Genomic DNA, 25,262 nt, shown 5'->3' with positions numbered 1-25,262 from the left:
TGGATGGATTTTGGGTGAAGGGGAATGACCAAAACTCCCCTAAAAATAAAAAAAAAATCCCGAATCTGTCCTTTGGTGGACTGTTTTGATAGTCTGAAGTAGATCAACCATGACGTTTTACTCCGATATCCAAATTGGATGAAACCAGTTTCCTTAAAAATAAGACTCTCATATCTTTCTGTTGATATATAGTATCTCACCCATATCATTGTGTACGAGGAGTTATGATTGTTTGAAGTTGACCCAAAAATTCGCTTTTGATAGGCTGAAGTAGATCGACCATAACTATTTGCTCTGATAGACAAATTGGATGAAACGAATTTCATTGGAAAGAGGACTCGCAGGGCTTTCCATTGATATATAGTAGATCACCTAGATCATTATGTACAAGGAGTTATGATTGTTTAAAATTGGAGCAAAAATACGCCAGGCCTCAGTACTTTTTCCTGCACGTTTTACTGTTCACTACTCTTCACAGTTCGATCGGAATGTTCATAACTCGTCGCTTGGGTGTCCGTTTTGGATGATCCACATATCGTTGGAAAGCTTATTCGATACTCTACGTAACGGTGGGTCATAATCTAAGACATTCTATACGAAAAATGTCACGCCCCAAATCCTATTAAGGCGGACTGGCACCCGTTGCCGGTAAGGCTCGGGAGAACCAACCTGTAGCGATACATTACCTATGAACATTATAAGTTACTTTCATACTAAACATGCCCTCAAAAGATAAATAGGACTAGCAAGCCAAAAGATATTATATGACTAGGCCGTTGGAGCCACACTGTCTACGGTACGATACATGACCATACTATACTTTACGTAGTCTACAAAGCCTCTAGACAAGAAACGTTATCTTATAAGGGTCGGGACAGGCCCCGCCTCATGATAAGATACTATACAATGCAAAAAGATATGATAAGACTCAAAGCCCCGAAGCAACCTGGAGCTCAGTGACTGCGGTTGATATCCTGTACTCTTACTAGGGAGGTTTATTAGCTTCTGTACCTGCAGCATGGAATGCAGGTCCCCCAAGAGGGACGTCAGTACGAAATAATGTACTGAATATGTAAGGCAACATGTACTATATATGAGATAAAAACTCAAATGAAACCATGTACCGCTGTAGGGTAAAAGACCACCTTTATGAATATTGTGGAGTCATGTATCTTATAACAATTATGTTACTTTACTCTTATTACTTGAATAATCTGTGCACAGCATGTAATACAAATGACCAGCTGATCAGTGGTAATTCTATATCAGGATCGACCTATGCTAGGCTTTCCTTTCACCCCTGGGATACCCCCTGTAATACTGGGATTGACCCATGCTAGGTGATTCTTTCACCCCTGGGATACCACCCAACAGAAGCAACTGTATACATATATCTTCTTATTACTTTTGAGATGAATCTTTGGTGGTCGTAACATTTGAGCTATAAGACTATAAGCATGACAAATGACAAGTATGTGTCCATGTAACATCATATCATAATGAAAAGAGTGGGTTGTACAATTAGTGAAACATGTAGGACATAAACAACGTATGAACTTTATTTAGCTAAAAAGAAGACTCATATGTCATGGTACCCAATGTATGTATGCAGCAGTGACAATGCTCGAATCTGGACACACAAGTACATGTTAAAGAGTGGAGTGGTTATGTCAAAGTTTGTAAAGATCTCTATGTGCCAATGAAGACTTTGGATTCCATGCCAAATAATAAGAGATCGAATAGCCTTACATACCTCGACATATCAACTTGTTTTTACGTCGAAATGACTTCTTTTCTTCCAACTATTTATCTACAATATCATGTTTTAAAGCTAGTATTAGCAGCTAATCAATGCATCTGGACAGCCCAATCTCACAAGACACAACACTTTGGCAACAAACGTATAACCATCAACTCAATGGTGTTATTCCGACTTTCTCAATTCTAACTGTATTCAACCAGCATAGATTATCATATACATGATTTATACAGCCTATATTAGTTCTATAACATGCTGGAAACAGTCCATAACTACAACACATAACCATTTTACAAAACGCTCAACTAAGAAGCACAACATCTCGTCGTCTCCCTACATTTCGTCGTTAACAATTCATACTTGTCCCAACTTTGAACCAGATGCTCCCAACATATATATACATCAAATAAACCTTAACATAGTCATAAAATAGCTCAAAACGTAGGGGAAACGTGAAACAACATCCCCCTCAACAAAACAGTCCAATACCAGTTTGGAAGCACATAAGATCATATAAGGATACTTGTTTCCAAAGAACTAGCAAAACAGTCCAGCAACCTTGGCAACCATATACACACTATAACATGTCAATAACATCAACTTTACATCATATTAAAGTGAAAAATCAGGGTAAAAATCGTTCCAAAGCCAAGAAAACCAAACAACAACTTTCAGGACACAAGCTGTCCAGAAATTCCTGCACAGTGAACCAGCCAACTTATCTTGTTTTCCATGGAAAATTCATATCAAGTATATGGTTATTTTTACATACCTTAAATCCCAAGGTGTAGGTATAATTCAAGAACTCAAAAAGTAGCCTTTGGTTGCCTTCCAAGGTGAAGAAATACCAAGAGAAACTTAGAGAGAAATTCTGAAATTTTTTTGGTCTTTTCTTTGGTTAACCTAGAGCTCGGTTTTGGTGCCTTTTTAAGGAGACTTTAGACCGACTTTCTCCTAATATTTGTAGCTGATTAAATCAAGTTGGTCAATGACTAATTTTCCCCTTTCACTTGGGCCTTTTGGATCTCTAAATCAATGGGCTTTAGTGGCCCATTTCCTTACTCTTTCTTGCACTTTGTTTGGGCTCAATTTTGTTAGTAGTGAATGAATGTAGTTGGTCCTATTATATAAAAATCTTGGGCTGAACATCTTGGCCCAATATAATGTTAAACCATTGTCTTTAATAGCCTCCCTAACTTGGGCTTCGTTTGTCACAAGACTTGGAAAGTTTCGGCGTTAAGCCTTGTCTTCGTTCCCCTTTCTTTTTACTAACGTCTAGACTTCAAGTGAGTTCACTTATGAATGAATTCTTCTCCCTCATGTATATATAATTTTTAAGCTAAGCACACAGGTGACTCACCTGCTAGCTCCCTAAGTTCCATAAGCATGTCAATGTTTTTTTTTTTTTTTCGTTTAAGGCCACAGTCTCTAAATAGACTTCCATATAGTGCCCCAATCTAACACTTGAACACTTGAAAAATTTTGGTAGTAATTAAATCAAGTCGTATGTCATTTTATGTGAACATTACTAGTACATGTAAAATGTGGGGTGTTACAAAAAATTTCTAATTCATTCTAGAAGATAGAACCCAACACGTTTACGCACAAAATTTCAACGAAAAATTTTTCGGGGTATTACATTAACCCTCAAGAGCAAGATCCTAATCCTTCTTCAAGAAACTCAAGGATCAAATTATCCCCATTCAAGAAGCTTCAAGAAAAGACTCCAAGAACACTCTCAAGGCTTCAAAAGTCATCTTGTTCTATCGAATTGAGTCAAATAAGGTATGTGGGGTTTGAACAAGGACACTCCTTTCGTCCTTGTGCCCCAAAGCTATTATAATTACAAAGATATATGATTTTACATGTTTTCTTATGAAATTGAAGTATGAGTTTATACCCTATGTTATTATTTCTTGAGATTACGATGGTTTCAATGTTTTAGAAATTGAAGTACATGAGTATGTTGAGATTATAATGCATATTGCTGAAATTTTTTTGATTTCTATATGATTTATGAATCTTTATGATATCGAGTATGAATTTTGATACATCTTAACTTGATATTGAATTATAGGTCACTAAGCCCTACTTGAGATTGTAATTTTTAAGAACTTTGGTGCTATAAACACCCATGATTTGAGTATTTTGAGATTATTGAGAAAGTTTTTACCGTGATGGTCATAGTAGCTTTGAAATACACTTCACTGAATGAGATTACAAATTTTGTAGTTGGTTTCATTATAAACCACGAGATTATTAAATATGGATCTCCATGAGATGAGCGTAGCTAATTAAAAGGGAGTAGTATTTAGCACCGAGTTGGGTAAGTTACTACGGTTTCATACCCCAGAGCTACGTGTCATTGTAGGCTTGAGATTTATGTGCCCGAGGCCGAGATAGTGATCACTGAGTTGAGGTTATACTCCCTTGCAAGGGTATGACGCCTCTCCCCAATGTGAGGTTTCTATCTTAGGAGGACAAAACGTTGGACTCCATGTAGCTCGCGTGGTTTATGTCGGCTAAGAGAACCTTCCTAATAGTAAGATTTTCAGAGTAGTTTCTTAAAGTATTTTTCCCTTAAAAAGTATTTTTCCCTGCTAGTAAAAGTAAATAAATAGATTTTGAGTATTTTCCCTACTAGTTAAGAAAAGCTTTTGAAAGTATCCCCCTAAGATCAAAGTATTTTCCCCTACAAATAAGTTCTTTCTTTCTACAGTAAAGAAAAGTTTAAAAAGTAATTTCCCTAAAGATTTAGATACTAAGTGTAAAGGCTCACGAGCTTATTCAGATATTGTTTTACTTGAGATTTTAGTTCCAAAGTTACAATCTTAACTTCCAATACAGAGTTAAGCTCTTTACCACTTAGTCTATATGATTTGAGAAGGGGATATAACTACAGATTACAGAACTAAGTGTGATGACTCATGAGTTTTCTATTATATTCTTTACTCTTCATGACTTATGATATTTAGATTTCCTATTACTTCATCTATGTGAGTCATTTACATTCAGCATGCATTGTTTTATAAATGATGATCATGAGATATGTTTTACTTATGCACTGCACCCCCATATACTTAGTGCATCCTCAAAGTACCTATCCACATATATGTCTATGTGCTACATTGTCTCATAATGTAGGTACAAGACTTAGTATGCACATTCAGATTCAGGCAGTTGTAGATTCCAGCCAGCAAGATGATGAGTCCTACTACTTCGGGGACTTCAGTTAAATTCATTTATATTGTTTATTTTCTTATTCATATGTACTGATTAGCGATAGTTGGAGTAGCTTCCCAACCATTTATAGTTAGTATAGTAGAGGCTTCATAGACAGTCAATGAAGTTATGTATTTTATTTCAGTTTTGTTGTAAAAGCAGAGTTGTAATTGTCTGAATTCAGTTTTGCATTGGTCAAATTTAGAAAAGAGTCATCTTCCTCTTATTTGTTCAGAATTATACATCTTAATCAGTTTCTCATGAGTTACGTTCATATAAGGGTTATCTTGGGACCACTTGTGGTCCTAAGCACCGTGTGACGTCATGAGACAGATTTTTGGGGCGTTACAAACTATAACATCTTACAAACAATGATAAATACAACTAATGAAGGAGCTTTGATGGTTTTTGAAGATACACAATCATTAGATGTATTTGAGATGGATACTGTTAAGGTGATTATCTCAGACCCACATCATAAACATATTGAGGAAGACCAGGTTTACTTGACGAAAAAAATTTAAAGTCAGTGATGAAGGATTATAGAATAAGAGAGAAATTTCAAACGTGAAGTGAAAGGTCAAGTAAGAAATGGTACGTACATTCTATATCAGTTAGATCATGTTTAAAAATGAGTTTGGATATGTATTTTGATAGTATATAATTATGTTGGATGCAACTATACATTGATTTGCAAATCACGGAACTGCGATTTTTTAATGCGTGCATCCAGAATGGGAGAATCTGGAATGTTTAGAATAAGAGAATTCATACCTCAACATACTTGCCCGATGAAGGACAAGATCTATCCAAAGGTGCATGCTACTAGTATGTTGATCGGTGGTATGGTTAAACAAAAATTAAAAAACCACAATGAAAATATAGTGCGGCCGAAATAAAAAATGACATGAAGAAAGAGTTTGGTATGGATTTAACATACACTTTATGTTGGAGGGCCAAGAAAAGTGTGTTAGAAGAGTTGAGGGGTAAGCCGTTAGCATCTTACAAAAAATTACCATCCTACTTATATGTTTTGAATAATACCTATCCTAAATCACATATAAGAATGAAGAAGGCGGATGAGAATGAGTTCTTGTATATATTTATCACTCTACGTGCATTCATTAAAGGATTCGGTCATTGTAGACCTGTAGTATTTGTTGATGCTAGTCATCTGAGAGAAATGTATACTAGCGCATTTGTAACAACATGTACGATGGATGGAGCAGGTTCATATCATTTTATTACATTGTATAACTGGTTGTGTTTTTATATGTATTTCTGCATATCGCTATGAAATACAAATCTCTATTTGATATATACATATCTGTTTAAACTTACATATATATTCAAAGTTTGTTGAATGAAACATGCAAAATTGATAATGTTTAGTTGTGATGTGCGTTTATATTTTATTATAGATAATTGGTACTATTTCTTTCATAAAATATACAGTTTAATTGATCAGTAGTTATAATATATACATATGAAGTTACTATATGTATTTATATCAGACTGCGCTAATTATGTTTATAAATGAAGGGCATATATTCCATTTAGCATATGGTGTGATTGTTTCTGAAAATGATGTCTCTTGGACTTGGTTTTTTGAAAATCTAAAGAAAGTGTACGGGGAAAGACAAAACATGTGTGTTGTCTCTGATCAGAATTCAAGCATCATAAAGGCTATTGGTGATGTGTACAAAGATGTTCCGCATTATGCATGTATGTGACATCTATAGGGGAATGTGAAAAAGCTTTACAGAAAGTCACATGATACATTATCGAAAATCTTTTATACAATGGCTAAAGCATATTCAAAGTCAGAATTCCACATGTTAATGGAAAAGGTTGAGGCAGTTGATATTAGAGTAAAGAAATATTTGGAATTGTCTGATTACGAAAAGTGGGCTAGGTCCTATGCAACAATTCACTGAGAATGAACTTTGACCTCAAACATTGCTAAGTCAATAAATGGAGTGCTTGTATCATCTAGAGAACTGCCAATTTATGATTTTCTAGAAGAAGTTCGATTGCTTTTTGAAAAATAAAATTGAGAAAATAGGAAGGAGGCCTCATATACATTCACCACACTCATCGAGAAATTTAATGACACACTCAAAGAGAATGAGTCTTTGAGCACTCGTATGACGATATGATGATGTATGAGCAGATGCTAACACATTTGAGGCTTTTAACTGAGAATAATTGCAAAGTCTTAAGCAACTTTTATCGTTTTTGATTGTTTTCTCTTTGATATTGCATTAAAAGTCGAGATACAAGAGAATCAGCAATAATGAGAGTAAAAGAGTTGATTTCTGAGAAAGTAAAGAAGGAAGTATAGCTGACGACTTGTCTGATAAGTCGTCAGCCTTGTGATAAGCTATCAGAGTTGCCATCAGGCTTAGACAGAGAATGGACTTCATCTGGAATTAGTAACGATATCTTTGATAGACCGTCAGAAGTATGATAAGCTGTCAGGCTCGTCGTTAGGCTTAGGCAGGAAATGAAGTTTGAAGTGAAGAAGTGACGACATTTTTGATAAGTCATCACATGTATGATAAGCCATTAAGACTCATCGTCAACCAAAGGCAGGGATTATCAAAAGTGAAGAGGAGCTGACGATATTCCAGATAAGCCGTTAGGCTATTGATAAGCCATCAGGTTCTTGATAAGCCGTCACACACATCGTCACCTGTCTGAGAAAATACTGTGATCTATGATTTTGTTTTCATAATTAGGCTGAAGTATTTAAAGCATATGTTAGGGTTTTCTAATCATCTTGGAACTGATGTTTTGAGCATTTTTCTCTCTAGTTTTCTGATTTTAACAAGACAATTATTTTTGGAGAGATTATTAGCATTGTTTTTGGGATTTTCTACCGGATCAAATCTGACAAACACTTGTTGCTATTAATATTGTTGTAAGATCATCTATCAAAGTATTAATTCAACTTGTTGTCTTGCTTATTTTATTATGAGTAGCTAAATTCCTTTAACCCGAGTTGTGGGATCTATGGGTTTGGGTTTGTAACGTAACTAAGTGTTCAAGATTCTAACGGTGATAGAAACTTCTTGTTAATTCCAACATTTTATATTCTGACTATTGGTTGCAAACAATAGACCTTTCTTACTGTTGATTTGCTTGAGATAAGAAATCAACCTAGTAAGAAGTGAATTATCAACAGGGACTTGGAAGCATCAAACTTCCATTTAATAATTAATGTTGTAACAAGATTAATTAACTTGATATAACATCCTGTTATGAAATATAAATTCCCTAAGTTCGAGAGAATTTGGTGGTTAAATGTCTAAATAGGTTGAGAAACATTTAGACATAACTTTGACAAGGATAGTTTGTTGTTCCTACCTACCACAAGAATCTTGAACCGTTAGTAGCGTCTGTTAAATCCCAACACCCATAGTGAACATAACTCTGGTTTTCTTTATCATATTGATTTCAAACACTGAATTGAGAGGTAATTATTTGCTACCTCCCCCATTCACAGGAAACTGCTAACTATCAGTTGATTAACCCGCAGATAACTCAAATTCACATCATTTTCCTTGTGGGATTCGACCCCAACCTAGTTGGGTTATATATTGACAACGATCACTTACATTCTCGTAAGAGAGGTGTAGTTTGAGCGTTATCATATGATCTTTTATATTTGTGGCATTTATACTTATGAAAACATATGTATTGGATTACTTGAATTAAGTTCTATATTAATGAAAACATATATGACAGAAAATGTTAATCTATTGAAAATCATATTATCTGTACTGCATATGTATTTTAGTATTGGAAATATTTAACACTGCATATGTAAATATCAATAAATACACATGTATTTTAATATTTATTCAGCATATGCATTTTTATTGCAGAATCAGAAAAACTTCATATGTATTTTATTATTGAAAAAACTTAACATTTTAATATTGAAAAAACTTAACACTGCATATGCATTTTAGTATTGGAAAAACTTAACACTGCATATGCATTTTAGTATTGAAAAAACTTAACATTGCATATGTATTTTAGTATTTATTCTGCATAAATATTTTTATTTCAGAATTATAAAACTTCATATGCAGTAATGCCTATAAAAAAATAAAAAAATTCTGCATAAAAAAATAATAATATTTTTGGAATTTGTTCGTATTAAATACATATGTAAATGTATTTTTATGTAGCAAAAATACAATTTCTTGTGTGGTTACAGCATATCAAAAAATATCATTTTCATCTTTTTTGTATCAGTGCATTTACTCATTTCTTTTTCATCTTTTTAATATCAGGTTGTTCCAGCAACAAAATATGTGTACACAGTGAACGACAAACAAAAGCACTTCATTGTTTGTCTTAAAGAAAGAACATGCTAATGTAATGAATTTCAACTCGATAAGATATCATGTGCACATGCTTGTGAGGTGTTGGATAGAAAGAATTTTCAGAAGGGGTCATACTGTTGTGATTTGTATAAGCCTAAAACTGTGTTGAAGATATATGATGTTCTAATCTATCCTTTACCACACAAAGATGACTGGATAATTTCAGATGGCATACTTGGTGAAATTGTATTGCCTCTGAAGTACAAACGCCCTCTAGAAAGACCTGCAAAGAAGGATCAGAGAAAATCGGGTAGGGATATGTTTGGAAAGAAGAGCACCAACTCATGCAGTGCTTGTGAAGCTAAGGGTCACAATAGGCATTCTTATAGGAAATATCGTAAATAGAACATTTGTTTTTCTGTTTTATTTCTTAAAGTATTCATCTACAGTTTTAATAAGAATGAACTCATTTTTTTGTGTTAATACATTTATGCCTAATTTGATATATTAACATTGTTACATCTGAATACTGTATTTCTATATATCGCAAAATCTGAACACTATGTTTTCATTTTGAAGTTTCAACTAAATTATAGTTTAAACACTATGTTTTCGTAATTCAAATGTATTTTTAACACTGAATATGTATTTTTTACTCATATTTATTCTTAACAGTCATATGTATATTTATCACTGTGTAAATCAAAATGATATCTGAAATATATTAAATCTCAAAATAGTTCAGATGTCATATTTTGCATTAAAATCTCAACAACTCAAAATTAGTTTCATATTAATTGAGCAATGATTTCATACATGTGACATTTTGCATTAAAAAATACATATTGTGTGTAATGCATATGTATTTTTATATCAAAATGTGATCAGTGCACATATATTTGTAATCTAAATTATTTCTTAAAGCATTCTTCTGCATTTTTAGATAGAATAAACTCAATTTTTTTTGTGTTAAGACATTCGATACATGAACATTGATAAATCTGCATACCGTATTTGTATATATGTGCAACATCTGAAAACTATGTATTTTGAAGTTACAACTCACGTGTATTTTCAGCAATATATTTATGTATTTTTATCAAATATTTATTTTTGTAACACTGTATATGTATTTTTAACTGATATGTATTTTTAACTAATATTTATTTTTAACGCATATGTATTTTTACCATAAATGTATTTTTATGCATTCAAAACACTGCATATAAATTTGAAAAAGCAAAATGAAAAAATGCATATGTATTTTAGAGTTAAATCTCAATACTGAACACCACAATAAAACACATACTGCAATATGCAGTTCAAAATAAGTGTATCTAAAACAATTCAAAAATATAAAAACATATAAAACTATATTCATACACCAGTTTGTTAACTATCCAATTTAAGAAATCCATCAGCCATCATACATTTAAAACTTTAGTGATACTAGTTATTCTGCTTTGCCTAAAAGGCCTCAAGGATGCTTTGAAATCACTGTGAGCATTCGCTTCTTATTTTAGAATACCATAGTCCCACAATAGTGCATCATATCTTCTACGGAGTTCGTTGAGATTGAACTCAATCGAAGGAACCTTATCACCATAAGAAAGGCACTTTGCATAAGTAACAGTATGCAGTCCACAGTCCCTACAAAAATAGAAAAAAAATTGAATAATAAGTAAAATATATTTTGTACAAACTTACAATTTTGGTATATGTATATTAAAATACTTACAAGCTTTTACTCGGTTGTTGAGACAGATTATCTTCAAATAACAAATCAAACATATCTGAGGAGTTTTTATCTTTGTATCTTAGATGGTTTTGAAGATCAATTCCTTTCTTAACGTAGAAATCACAAGCTTGGAGACACAATGAGATAATCGTTGCTAGTTTCTTTATCTCAGCAAGAACAGCCGCATAGTGACCACTGAATTCAAATGAATCATATAAGAATATGCACCTCTTTGAGAAGGATAACATCGCGAGAATCCAATGATGTTTTTTCTTTATATTGACTGGAATATAAATGTCTTCAACTGTATGCCATGGCCTGTAACATGCATATGGAACCCATTGATGTATTCGTTAAGATGTGCCTCGTGTCCTCCAACATTAAGGTTTGGATTATCCACACAATATACTTCCATCAAAATTCTAATTATATTCATGAAGTTGCAATCTACTGTGCTATATTTCTAAGTTTGTTTGGCCCGTATTTGTAAGAGTTGTGCGGCTCGTACTTCGACTTCTTCCTCAAGTAGTAGAAGCAAACATCAATTTGCTGTAGTAATTAATACCACAAAATTTAGAACTTTCAAAAAAATTGTGTTTCCAACATAATTTAAATTCATGGAAAATAAACTTCAACCACAAATAAAAATATGAAGAAACTAAAATTTTATTGATAAACGAGGTTACAAATCTGTTCCTTCCTTGATTCTTCTCTTGATTTTCTCCATAATTCGAGGGCCGTTAGTGGCATATTTCTCGAACATAGGATGATCGCTTTATTAATATCCCATGATTTTGTGGATTCTTCTCTCGATTTTCTCCATAATTAAAATTGAACTCTTTTTGTAGAGTTCACAAAATTTTAGTGTCTACAAATTGTATACTAAATTTACATGTGTATGTAAGATAAAATACATATGAAATTTTTATATTAATGTCTCAGATTTATGTATGTATAATTTCATTTTTAAACTACACTTATATGCATACAATGTAAGAAAAAAGTAAATGCGACAGTATGTGATGTAATTGAATACCTCACATGTATATTACTAAAGTATACATGTATTTTTAGCACAACATAGATACGTCTAATGAAAGAATAGTTAAAAATACATATGTTTGAAAGTATATACATTTTATGAAAATCTAATATGTATTTTAATTAGTGTTATAGGTGTAATGAAATTTTTTTCAAAATAATATACTAACCGAGTCTGTCCATGGATAGTCTGCGAATCTCATAATGTAAAATTAATTTTTATCGTCAACAGTCTCAACTCCAAAATGCATCATTGAAATGCTTGATTTTTCCTTCTTGTAATGTTCCATTTTACCCTTTCTATGTTTTTTAAGTACATGGTAAATCATGAAAACATAATGGATATAAAAAAGAAATCTTAAAAAAATCAAAAGAATTAACTTTTAGAAGGTCGACAGAAATTCAGTCCATGAACTTCTTGACAATATTTGTATCCACTATCCCATCAATCGGGTGATATACAAATGAATGTTTCTGGGGAAATATACGTATTTGCCTTGCCGAGCTCCCTATATAATTACAAAATACAAAAATGTAATTAATACAAACATATTTGTAAAACATATTACATTAAAAAATATACATAACTTAGTGTCTTGAACCAAAGTTATCAGTGTATGGCGACTCTTTGAATTTGAATGGTCGCCTAATCCTTAACTTTTGTATGGGAGTTTGAAGTTCACGATTAGCGGAGGGATGAATGATGATGCTTTTTCGTTTGTAGATACTCAGACTAGGTAGAAACTCATCAGGAATTGCATTTTGTGAATCAGGCCACACATGTTCATCCCTTTGTTTATCAGTGGATACTTCTTGTGTATTAGGAAGTGTCCTAACTTGCTCCTCTGTACCAAGTTCAACCTCTGCATGCACTAGTGATTTTGAACTCAAACCAATGTTCTCTTTCTTCGTTCAACAAAAGAATAGAAAAAAATATTAATTTGTTCTATACAATATAACCTATGTAACCTCAAAATATATGTTCACTATACATACTTGAGATTGATCTTCAACAATATTCTCAGACTTTTTATCATCCAAATTTTCATCATGAGATTCTTCTTCATGATTTTTTGAAGAAAGTTTGACGATGATTTCTCACTGGTACGCATTTAGACTCGGTAGCATCTCATCTGAAATTGTCAATTGTGAATCAGACAAAATTGTTTCATTCATTTTTTCATCGCCGGTCTGCAAAAAATGAAAGAGCAAGGATAATCGTCTTCTGATTTTACATCACATATAGCCAAAGTTAAATTCATTATACATACTTGACAATCAGGCTGATCAACCTTCTAAGAATGTAAGCAATCCAAATTTATACTTTGGAGAAGCTCATCAAGGATTAATTCTTGAGAATCAATTTCAACATCACTTTTTTCTAAATGCAAATCAATGCACCCTTTGCAAACAAGTAAAAAAATTTAAAACTACATAAAACAAATTACAATTGTATCTATTTATATATATATATGTGTGTGTGTATGTATATATATGTGTGTGTATGTATGTGGGGGGGGGGGGGAGTGCGCGTGTGTGTTAAACAAAAAAGTACATATGTGCATTAAAATGACTAAACATATGTAACTATGTTATTTACCTTTGTTTCATAAAAATTTTCATCCAAATCAAGATCAACATTCAGACTAAATAGTTGTGGTGATGTTTTGGCACCAGCATAACCCATATGTTGTAGTTCTGATCTTTATCTGCATATTGTTGCTACAAATACAAATACTAGTTCAGTAACCACTTAATACTTAAGTTCACTGAATATGTATATATTTTTTTTTTCAAAATGATTATGTAAATACAAACACACTAAAAATACATATTATTACAAAACAACAAACTCTTAAGTACATATTAATATACAAAACTTAGAACACACTATTTTACAGGTTATAATTTTGTCAATCAATCAAAAAATACATATTGTTATAACAACATTTTCAAAAAATACATATGTAAACTACATATGATGTATAATGCATTTGTATTTTTTATTATAAAATGAACACTGCATATGTATTTTTGAGCTAAACATCACAACAAAACATAAAACTGCATAAAATACTAAAATTAATGTTTAATTCTATTCAAAATTTGAAAGTTTCATTAACCTTATATGTATTTTGAAGTTAAATAAACACAGATTCTGAAGTATAACTGGGTGATTTTTTTTAATGAATGTTAAACAAACATTGTATATACTCATATGTATATTAACATAAAAAATAAAACAATCATAATAAAATAACATTTCAAATTACTAGTAAATATGTAATTGAAAGTTTAATATTTACCTTTTTAACGTCAACAATATTATCCAAAGACTGAACAACATCAACACTGAAATGTTGTCCAGATTTCTCTATCCCACCATCATCAACATTTGGTTGTTCAGCTTGTTTATCTGCAAACTATTTCTGAAAAATATGTGTACAATTATATAACGAGTTATTTGACAAATGTGTTATATTTGTATAAGTCAATTAAGTAAGAATACATATTCAACTCAATTAAGATTTTTAAAGAATATTAAAATAATAAAAATTTTACCTTGCTTTGTTCAAATGCTTTTATCATCAGATTGAATTTTTTTCACTAGTCTACGAATTCCTTTAAACTCTCGACGAATCTGTTTTCATACAAAGTCAATAAACTAAAAAAAATTTAATGTAAACAAATAATTGACAAAAAACATACCTCATCGTGGAAAGCATCAAAAACTTTCTTAGAGGTAACGGCTTCTTCCTCTACAGAACTCTCTGACTTTGACATAGCTTCTTTCTTTGCAGGATTCTGTAGCTTTGACTGTATCAAAAAAAAAATAACCCTGGCTGTTTGCTTCACTTTCTTTCTTTTTGACGGAGTTTCCTGTCGTGATTGAATTGGCTTGAAAAATGGTGTCGTCACTCTAGCAATCTTTACAGCACGAGGAACTGGTGTCCTCTTTTGGACAGCCTCGTCAACAAAATTGTGAGACTTTTTCCTTAACAGTTTCTTCACTACTATTGAAGATGAATCAACCTTTTATTTTTTTTTTGAAGGTTCATTGATCTGTTTTGGTGGTGGATCTTGAAAATCATCATCCGAATCAACCAAACGTTCATCTTCAAGTACAACTTTCTCTGGTATTTGAAACTTCTCCAATTCCATTAGAGTTGACTCTATGTTCTTAAATACAATCTAGGAATATAGATAAAATGTGTTAAAGTAACTGTTAAGCAATAGAAAATACTAAAATGTATATATGTTGACTGTAAAATACATATTAATATATATGTATTTACTAGCAACATACCTTGCTATCATCATTAAACATAGAATTCATCAAATACTCAAAACGTTATAGCGGTGCATTTGTCTTTCAATTTAATAATAGAGGAATTCGATTATCAATCTTCGATGCTATCTTACGTGGGACATTAGAACAACACTCGTAAAGTCATACTTGTATAGAAAATGAAAGACCCTGAATAAAATAGAATTTTCCACCAACTTTCAACCTGTTATTCAAATTTTTTGCTAAATCCTCAAATGATAAAGTACCTCATGAAAAATCCTTATATATTCCACTGTCTGTCAAATCAAAATAAAGTTTGGGTATAACCACAATGTCAACATTAGATAAGACAAAAAATACAGAATTGCATACTTCTCAGCATCTTCATTGTTGTTCTCCCCCCAAACTTTGTCCGAGAATACTATAAATAGTTGCTTTTTTGTATAAATTTTATACCATTGAAATACTTCTCAACAAGCTTATTTGGTATATCCTCATCAAAAATAAATCCATCCCTATTAGCAACACAATTCAAGTCAGTAGCGATAGCAAACTCCCTAGGAGTAACATAAAGAGAAGTTTTCTTAGTTGGATGACTATCGCAGAAGAAGAACTATCCTTTATCTCCAGCGACATAACACATCTGCACAACTGTGCTTGACCTACACAGTGCTTCTTGTTCATGAAATAATCAAAAATGATATTGTCACAAAACTTTTTATATTGTTCTTTGTTTAATACGGCGCGTATACTCCCATCAATGTCATTATTATTGTAAGAGCACATATGTGGTGCAAATCTGGAGAGTTTTCTTACAATGAATATTTCATCTCTCAGCACCTATATAAAGTAAAACTACAACTTCTTCAATAGTAAAAAAATTAAAAAACAATCACCTATGTATTTAACAAAAATAATACATATAACAATCATATGTATTCTGAACAGTAAAATAGATATGAAATCTGATGTGTAAGGATAAAAATATAAATTCTATTCTTTAACTTAATATGTATATTAACATAATCAAAATACAAATATTAAAATGAAATCAACTCATTTCAATCCCTAAATACATATAAGCAGAACGTAAAGTACATATTAAAATTAGACCTTAATAAACACAACTAAATCAGTCAAAAAAATACATATATCATGCGTATATATTTTGAACAGAACAAAAATACAATCAAACTGAAAATACATATAGTCATTAACTCTTCATGTGTAGTTCATATAACAATATACCTAAAAATATACGTATTAACTCCTTGAAACAAACATATAACCCCCAACTTTGATAAGATCTATACTTAGAACAATATGCGTATGTATATTGAACAGAACATAAATACAACCAAAACTGAAAAATACATATTAAATAAAATTAGAAATACATATAGCCATTAACTCTTCATGTGTAGTTCATATAACAATATTCCTAAACAATACATATTAACTGTTTGAAAAATACATATAACCCCCCAACTTTGATAAGATCTTTACTTAGAACAATAAATAGATAATAAAAAATATTTACAACAATAAAATACCTCATCTTCAGTATCTTCTTTAGATTCCTCTGCAGAAGAGTTCTGAACATCATCATCATCATCCTTACTTGCTTCTTTGATTTATTTGGCTTTTCTTTTCTTCTCGTATTTTTTTAATTTTTGTTCTTTTGGAGAATCAGTTTTCTTCATCCTTTTATTTTTCAAAATTTCTGTCATCTTCATCGGGTCGTTGTGAAACTTGGACCTAATCTCCTTCGAACTCAAGGATTTCTTGGACTGTATAGGATTTGAAACAACTTAAACTGCATCATCTTGAGTTAAACCAAGATTAAAAGATGATACATAATCAGGCACCAAATTACTAGTTTGTATAACACTATTTGATCGTGTTTTTGCTGTGTGTTGATGAATATAAATTATTCATATAATTTAGTATATAAAAATTATATTTTTAAATAAAATATGAATAATTATATTCGATACTCGCATATTTTCTGATGAATTCTACGGGAAAAAGAGTACAAGAAAAATACAAAAGAAGAAATAAAAGAATTCCATGGGTGTAATCACAAAAACTTCTCACAACCGTCAAGTGAAGGAATGAAATAAGTGAACGTTTTGAGAAGAGTTATAAGTTGACCGTCACAACCACCACTTCAAAAGCTTCTCACACCCGTCAAGTGAAGAAATGAACGTTTTGAGAAGAGTTATAAGTTGATCGTCATGACGACCACTTCAAAGAATGCATTTTTTTGGTTCAACATTATAATTTTCTATAAATAGAGGCATTTCTTTGATTATTAAGCATCCAATAATTAGCAAAAACAAAGTGTTGGTCTCTTGTAATAATTATTTCTTCAAGTCTTTTCCATATAGCTAATTTCTTAAATTTAAGTTTTTTTTCTTCTACTTACATAATGGAGTGATCTCTTTGTGTTGGGAGCGTTGAAGAAACTTGGTATAATACTATAATATCAATATTATTTTAGTTGTTTCAAGACTTGATTTTATTTAAGAGTTAAATACTCCGTGTTGAAATACTTGTACTAGAAATTAGTGTTACTTGATATTTTATATTATACTTATAGTTATATTAAGTTGTGCTTCCCACAAGGAAGAAAACTAAATATACTATAAGTATTTTATATAACATAAGTAATAATAATTTTTAGTCGGTTGTTATTTCAAATTTTTGAAATTGCTTCTTTTGATCCTTATCCTCACGAAAGGATTATTTCAAACTATTTCTTGGATTTAAATAATCTCTATTTTAGTTGTTTCAATTCGTATCCTCACGGAGGGATTCATTCATATAAGATTGTTGATTTAAGGGGTCTTTATCTTATTTCTTTCAATCTGTATCCTCGTGGAGAGATTGTCTTAAGTAAGTTTATTGATTTAAAGATTACTCGCAATGGGCCTTTATTCCTCATAAACACATAAATCAAGTTTAGAAAGTTATTCTACAATTTTGTAGAAATTACTAAAATAAGGATTTTATTATAATAAACATACCAAGTGAATTCAACAACCCCCAACTCCCTCTCCAAGATAATCTTCTAAACAATATTTCTTTACATTTTATTTTAAAACTTACGAAATTACCCTCTTTTCATCAATTTGATTCTCAAATAGTAGACAAAATACCATAAGTTTGTAGCATAGATTTTTCAATCTCTGTGGGACGATATCTTACACTATACTAGAATTTGAAAGAGTACGAGAAACAAAATATTATACAATTTGGACTCGTCATGTATTCAGCCATTATATCATACGAACCTTAAAATCGAATTTGCTATATATTACAGTATATAAAAAAAAAATCGCTAATATGCAATAACTGAATAAAATAGTTACCTGAAATAGAGCAACACAATCCTTATCAGATCTTGATAGAATGGATTGAAAGAGAAAAAATTGAAACCGGAAATCACTAATAATGGCATAAAAAAAGGAAAAAGAAATTTTAAATTAAGGAGAGATGAAGAAAGTGTGAAAAGGGAGAAAGAATGCATGAAAAGAGGGAAAAAAATCACGATAACTTCTCTTAGGGTGAAAAGGGAGAAAATAATGCTATTAATGCTACACAATGTAATTTTAAATAAGTGTTACTATTTTTTGTTTAATAGGTAGGTATGCTACTCTATGTAATTTTCCCTAAAATATAATGCTAATTGACTCATATGCTCTCTCGATGCCCACACTATTATCCAAATACAAAATTACTCATTATTTTCTAAAAAAATATCATTGCTTTAAGCAATCCTCCAATCACGTACTTGCTTCTCTAGAATGATCAAATTGTGGATCTTAAAATTTGATCTTCGAAATATAGATGCCAAAAGAGTGAAACCAATTTAACTTGTATCATATCCTATGTTTCTACAAGAAACTATTTCCACGACTTAAACTCATAAGTGTTTAGTTACGTCATAAAAATAAAATTAGTATTATAAAAAAAAAAATGTGCATTTAAATACTGTTGCTGACCGTGTCTCGAAAAAGTAAGGTATTACAGTAAAAGGTGCATCTAAAATAAGCCTCCGTTCACCAACTAGCTCGCTGTGGCCTCTATTTATGGCCACATGCCCTCCACTTTCTACCGCACCTTCTACCCCGTCACCGTCACAACCACCGCAGCCGCCACCGCAGTAATCAGATTTCCGGTGTCGTCGCCGTCACACATCTACCATTCCCGCCGCCGGAGGAGAAGGATCTCAACTCCGGCGCCGGCATCCCTGAAGGTTTCAGTGAGGAATATTTGTAGCAGTGGTATGGGATATACACATGGTAATTGTAAGGAGGATCATCATCGGGAGAAGACGCCGCCGCCGCCGCCATTGAGGCCGTTATCGAAGTCTGCTAAGCTGCTTACATTGCCTACAATTTTGACAATCGGACGTGTATCTGCTATTCCCATTCTCGTTAGCAGTAAGTTCGAAAAAATAGAGTTAAAATGATCAAAACACACACTTAAATGTGTGATTTTCGTACTGAAACTATTAAATGTGCGAGTTAATGGTAAAAAGTACACCTAAACTATATTGGATTTCCTATTTTAATACCAAAACTGAGTGTGAGTTTTCTTACCTATTTATCAAAGAACACCTCAGCTATCAATTATTCACTTTTTCTATCTGAAAAATTGATCGTTTACATGTTTTTTGATAAATAGTTGGTGATAATTGAGCTAAAAAAATTAGGATGGTGATATTGCGAGCAATTAATAGTTGAAGTGTGTTTTTGATAAATAGTTAGGGATGGATTATGTAGAAAACTACGATTGTGATATTTCTGGTAGGAAAAGTGAATAATTGATACTAGTTGAGGTGTGCTTTGATAAAGAAATGATGAAGTTCAGGTAGGAAACTATGATGGTGATGTTTCAGGTAGGATCATTGAGGTGTGTTTTGGTAAATAGGTGATGATAGTTTAGGTAGAAAACTATAATGGTGATATTTTAGGTAGGAAAAGTGAAGAATTGATATTTGATCTGTGTTTTAATAAATAATTGGTGATAATTCAGCTTTAAAAAGCTAGGATGGTGATATTATGAGCAATTAATAGTTGGTGTGTTTTTTGATAAATAGTTAATGATAGTTTATTTAGAAACATGCTATTGTGATATTTCTGGTAGGAAAAGTGAATAATTGATAGCTGAGGTGTGTGTTGATAAATGATTGATGAAGTTCATGTAGGAAACTATGACGGTGATATTTCAGGTAGGATCGTTGAGGTGTGTTTTGTAAATAGGTGATGATATTTTAGGTAGAAAACTATAATGGTGATATTTTAGGTAGAAAAAGTGAAGAATTGATATTTGATATGTGTTTTGATAAATAGTTACTTGATAGTTTAGGTGGAAAACTTACACGCATTATAGTTTAGGTATAAATCTCATAGGATTGGGAAGGTTTAGGTGTGCTATTTTAACTTTTCACTCAAAACAATTGTTTTGTTTAACCCTAGCTTATTGAGACTGTGCAATTTGGTAAATGTAGTTGTGATATCTGAAATTGTTGTTCAATTGAAGTAGATTTTCTCACTTTTAGTGAGTTTTAATGTTCTTAAGTTGATTAGTAGAAGCATTAAGACTGACTCTTCAAGGAAACATGCATTCGTCTTGTATTAAAGTTACTCCATTTGAGCACCCAGGGGTGTGGCCTAGTGGTCAATGAGGTGGATTAGAACCATGAGGTTTCAGGTTCAAATCCCCGCATAGGTAAAAAGACTAATTGATTTCTTTCTATTTGTCCTAGCCTTGGTGGACAAAGTCACTACCTGATACCTGCTGCTGGTGCGAGGTGTGGGGTATCTCGTGGAATTGCGCAAGCTAGGCCAAACGCTATGGTTATATAATAAAAAGTTACTCCATTTGACTTATCCAAAGAAAAAGTTACTCAATTTGGTGTGAGATGATCGGTGTAATGAATAGAAGAGGAGAAAGCCACTGATTTCTTGCCAAAATTCCGTTCACTAAGAAAAAACTAGTCCTTATATCATTCTGCAATGAAACAATGGTTAGGGAGCTGGGATTAGTGAAGAAGACGTCTTTTTGATTTTCCTTCTGCTTATTGAACTGCTAACTTGAGGAACATGGTGCATACTGATTAGAGACAAGAGACAGATGATACATTCTGAGGAAATTGTTCTGTATCCTGATCTAAAAGTTGTATAGAACCTCTGAATATTTGAAGAGAGTAAGAGTTTCAGACATCTAACCATTCAACATAGTTGTCTTGTTATGGCTTTTATGTTAAGCTTTTATGTGAGTGGAGTATGAGTTTCCTAATCTCTTTTATTTCATAATCACAGAAATTCTTGGATTTTAGTTTCACTTATTACTCTTTACACATCCATAAAGACAAGATCAGGATGAGACCATAAGTTCATTAGAATTTCAAAACATTCTTTGTTTTTTTTTGGTCTGACACCATAATTTGTTTTCAGATGATACTATGCAAAATAAAACTGATTTTGTAGCCTTTTCAATATAGCATTCTATGTTGATAGCTGGTGGGGACCAAACGCTACAACAGGTATATTTATTGCCGCAGCAATAACTGATTGGCTTGATGGATACCTTGCTCGCAAGGTACATGCTTCTGTTGTTTAATAGAATCATCTCTTCTTGATTTATAATTCCTTATACCTCAACTTACAAAGTTGGATGGTTTGACACGTCCAGATGAATTTAGGAACTGCCTTTGGTGCATTTTTAGATCCAGTGGCTGATAAGGTATTTTCACTTTGTTCTTAGTTTATATGGATATTGCCTGGAATTTTGGCCAGGTTGCTAGCTAAGTTGCTTCCATTATCCATAATGTTTGAGACACAAATTGCTTGTAAGGAAGGAGCAGACGTTTTGATACAAATCTTCTTGACTTCAACAGCTAATGGTTGCTGCAACCTTGATCTTGTTGTGCACCAGACCTTTGGCGGCTAGTGTGTTTGGACAATTACCGTGGCTACTAACTGTACCTTCAATTGCTATAATTGGCAGGGAGGTGAGTGATTATCTGTGCTTCCGTTCATTATTGCATTTCCTTTCACCTGGTATTTTTTTTCTTCAGGAAAAAAACATTTTTGATATTAATAGTCAGGAGATCTTGAACTTACATGACTACATTAGCGTAATTCTCTCTTGTAGGAGTGTTAACAGCATAATGGACTTGCCTTTTTCATTTTCGACATGGTTTTTATTGTTGCAATATACCAGAGAAACATTTTTGGATAATGAGTTTATGAAAGAGTTTTTAAATCCTCCAGAAGGTCTCACTATGTTAATTTTTAAGGTACACTGGCCTTTAGGGAAATAGAAGATGTTAGATGGGTCATGAGAACTGTAAGCATTGATCTGAAGACGTTTGATCCTTTTAGCATTCTATACACCCTATCTGTAATTCTGTATCCAATTATGCTGCATGGAAGCACGTCCCTTGATGGTCATTAGCTCATTGGTTGCTGCACATTACAGTTTTGCTTACTTATTTTTTTCTGGTGAGTGGGTGGGTGGGGGTGGAGTGGGGGTGGGGGGGATGGGGTAGAGTCGCAGGGGCCTGGAAGAACAAGAGGCAGCTTAGATAAAAAGTTCAGGGCATACACTAATTGGATCCATTATACGAGTTAAATTTTGATAGCAATTTGCGCTTGTAGCATAGTAGTAAGAAAATACAAAATCCATGTTAATAAGGGAAAGGAAAATGACGTTTATCATGAGGTAAATTGTGTTAAGCAGTTAATAGCTTTTGGAATTTAGTGAAGTAACATCTTATTCTCACATGTAGATTTGCCAAATAAAACTTAGTTGTTCAAAACATAATATCTTTGCGATAGTTTCCCACATAGTTTGGGATCACAATTCAGTTTTTTCTTTAAAAGAGTTCACTGAGCTATCATATCCTTCTTCCGAAATGAAATTAGTTAGAACTGTTCCTCTTCATTTGTGTAAAGTAAACTATCAAATATGTCCCCGCCTACGGGACAACACTGGATTTTTGTTGTTGTTTTAAACTTTCAAGTATGGATATCTCAAGTAATGCCATGAGTTATAAGCTTTCTGAAACACACAAGCACCTATTGACTTAGCTTGAAAAGAAAGAGGCCTTCGAGAGCTCTTAAGAACACGGATTCAAACTGTGGGGTACTCTTGATGAACTTATTAATAGTTAACTAGAGTTGTATTCACCAAAATATTATCAAACTTGACTTTAGATTATTAAGTTTTGCATAGCATGCGGCCTTTCTTATACTCTTTTAGATATCTTAATCCATATTTAGCCTGGGGGTCGCTTTTGCTCAAGGTGTAATATAAGTTGCTCGGACTCTTCAAAAATGTCTATGGGTGCACATTGGATCCTCAAAAAATAGTGTATTTTTGAAGGATCCGACACGGGTGCGGCAACATTTTTGAAGAGTCCGAGCAACTAATATATGTTTTTTCCATATGATATATATCATGTGATGCTCTTTTATTACCTTTCTCAAATATATATCATATGAGGCTCTTCCTTGTTCCTCACTGGTTTTTGATTCATTTTGCAAATCTTTTTGTAGATAACTATGTCCGCTGTTAGAGAATGGGCGGCTTCTCAGGGTGGTAAACTTTCAGAGGTTCACAATCAACTTATTATTCTCTACTCTTTAGAGTAATTAACTCCATGATTTATATATCGCAGTATTAAGTGATGAATTTTCCAGGCTGTTGCTGTGAATAACTTGGGGAAGTGGAAAACAGCCACTCAGATGACTGCATTAACCATTCTTCTCCTTACCAGAGATAGCAGGTAACGTTTCTGTTCTAAACTCCCACAAATATTTGAAGGAAAACGGAATGTCGATTGAGGATTCATGTGATTGTTTCTTTGACCTGTGTATAACTATCTTCTCCGCAGTTTATCAGGTTCTGGAACTTTTGTCTCTTCTGGTGTGATCTTGCTATATGTTTCAGCATGGTTAGCTGTATGGTCTCTCGTCGTGTACATGAGAAAGATATCAAAAGTATTGTTGATGTAGAAATCATGTCCAATTATTACATTTTGGCTCATGCTACTACTAGCTGTGGAGGAGATACACAAGCTGATCCATATTCTGCAAAAGGAAACTGCCTTTTGAAGGTATTTGCAGTCACATCCCGAGTACGAATGAAGTTGCTAACTCAATTCCGACATCCCTCACTCCATATTTATCTGGTGCAACATTTTGGTTGTGACATAAAGAGAAACGAAAATGTTGGCTGTGTTCAATGTTTGGTTTTTCACTTCATTCTTTAACCATATTCTTTGTCGAAATTGGAAAGCTCAATAGGAATTATATCATCAAATTCGTGGAATTTGCTATATGTATTGTAACCTATTCTGGCAGGAGAAATTTATAGTCAAATATTATTCCGGTTGAACCGGATTGATATATCGTGCCTTTGGATCGATATTGCTGATGGCATAAAGCATGTTACACATTAAAGTAACCGTATATCATGCAATAGTAGATTATCCACAAAGGTGTTTGTTTAGATAACATGTGGTGTGTCTTTTGAGGTTTGATACATTTCTCTGTTTAAGGTCATTATCTGTTTTATCAAAGATGAAACATACGTGAAGAATTATCCGGCTGAGTTGGGCATCTGTTGCTGTCTATGTTGCTTGGACTCTCCGATTCTAGATTTACGACTTGTCTCAAACAAGCGAAAGAAATAAGCATAAAATCTTTTTTATAGATATTCGGTACTGGTACTGGTTTAGAGTGAGAACTCGGTCCATAGCTTTACTTACCAATTATCTGTCGATTGCCTTCTCTCCCATTACCAAGTAAAATCAATCTGACAGGTTTTACCTATTTGAACCAATGACTCCTGCGGTGG

General features: G+C 32.6%; 1 protein-coding gene across 1 annotated transcript; it reads left to right on the top strand.

Moving 5' to 3' along the window:
* Window positions 1–19,374: 19,374 nt before the first annotated feature.
* LOC107870332 (CDP-diacylglycerol--glycerol-3-phosphate 3-phosphatidyltransferase 2) lies at window positions 19,375–24,811 on the top strand. Its single transcript, XM_016716819.2, has 7 exons — window positions 19,375–19,834; window positions 21,901–21,998; window positions 22,092–22,142; window positions 22,297–22,410; window positions 23,960–24,016; window positions 24,104–24,189; window positions 24,298–24,811. Exons 1-7 carry the CDS (start codon window positions 19,489–19,491, stop codon window positions 24,416–24,418), a joined length of 873 nt encoding a protein of 290 aa, XP_016572305.1. The 5' UTR covers window positions 19,375–19,488; the 3' UTR covers window positions 24,419–24,811.
* Window positions 24,812–25,262: the final 451 nt, after the last annotated feature.

The sequence above is a fragment of the Capsicum annuum genome, chromosome 5, assembly GCF_002878395.1.
Source record: "Capsicum annuum cultivar UCD-10X-F1 chromosome 5, UCD10Xv1.1, whole genome shotgun sequence".
NCBI lineage: Eukaryota > Viridiplantae > Streptophyta > Magnoliopsida > Solanales > Solanaceae > Capsicum > Capsicum annuum.
Note: the sequence above shows the minus strand (reverse complement) of the source record. Positions and strands in the feature narration are given on the sequence as shown.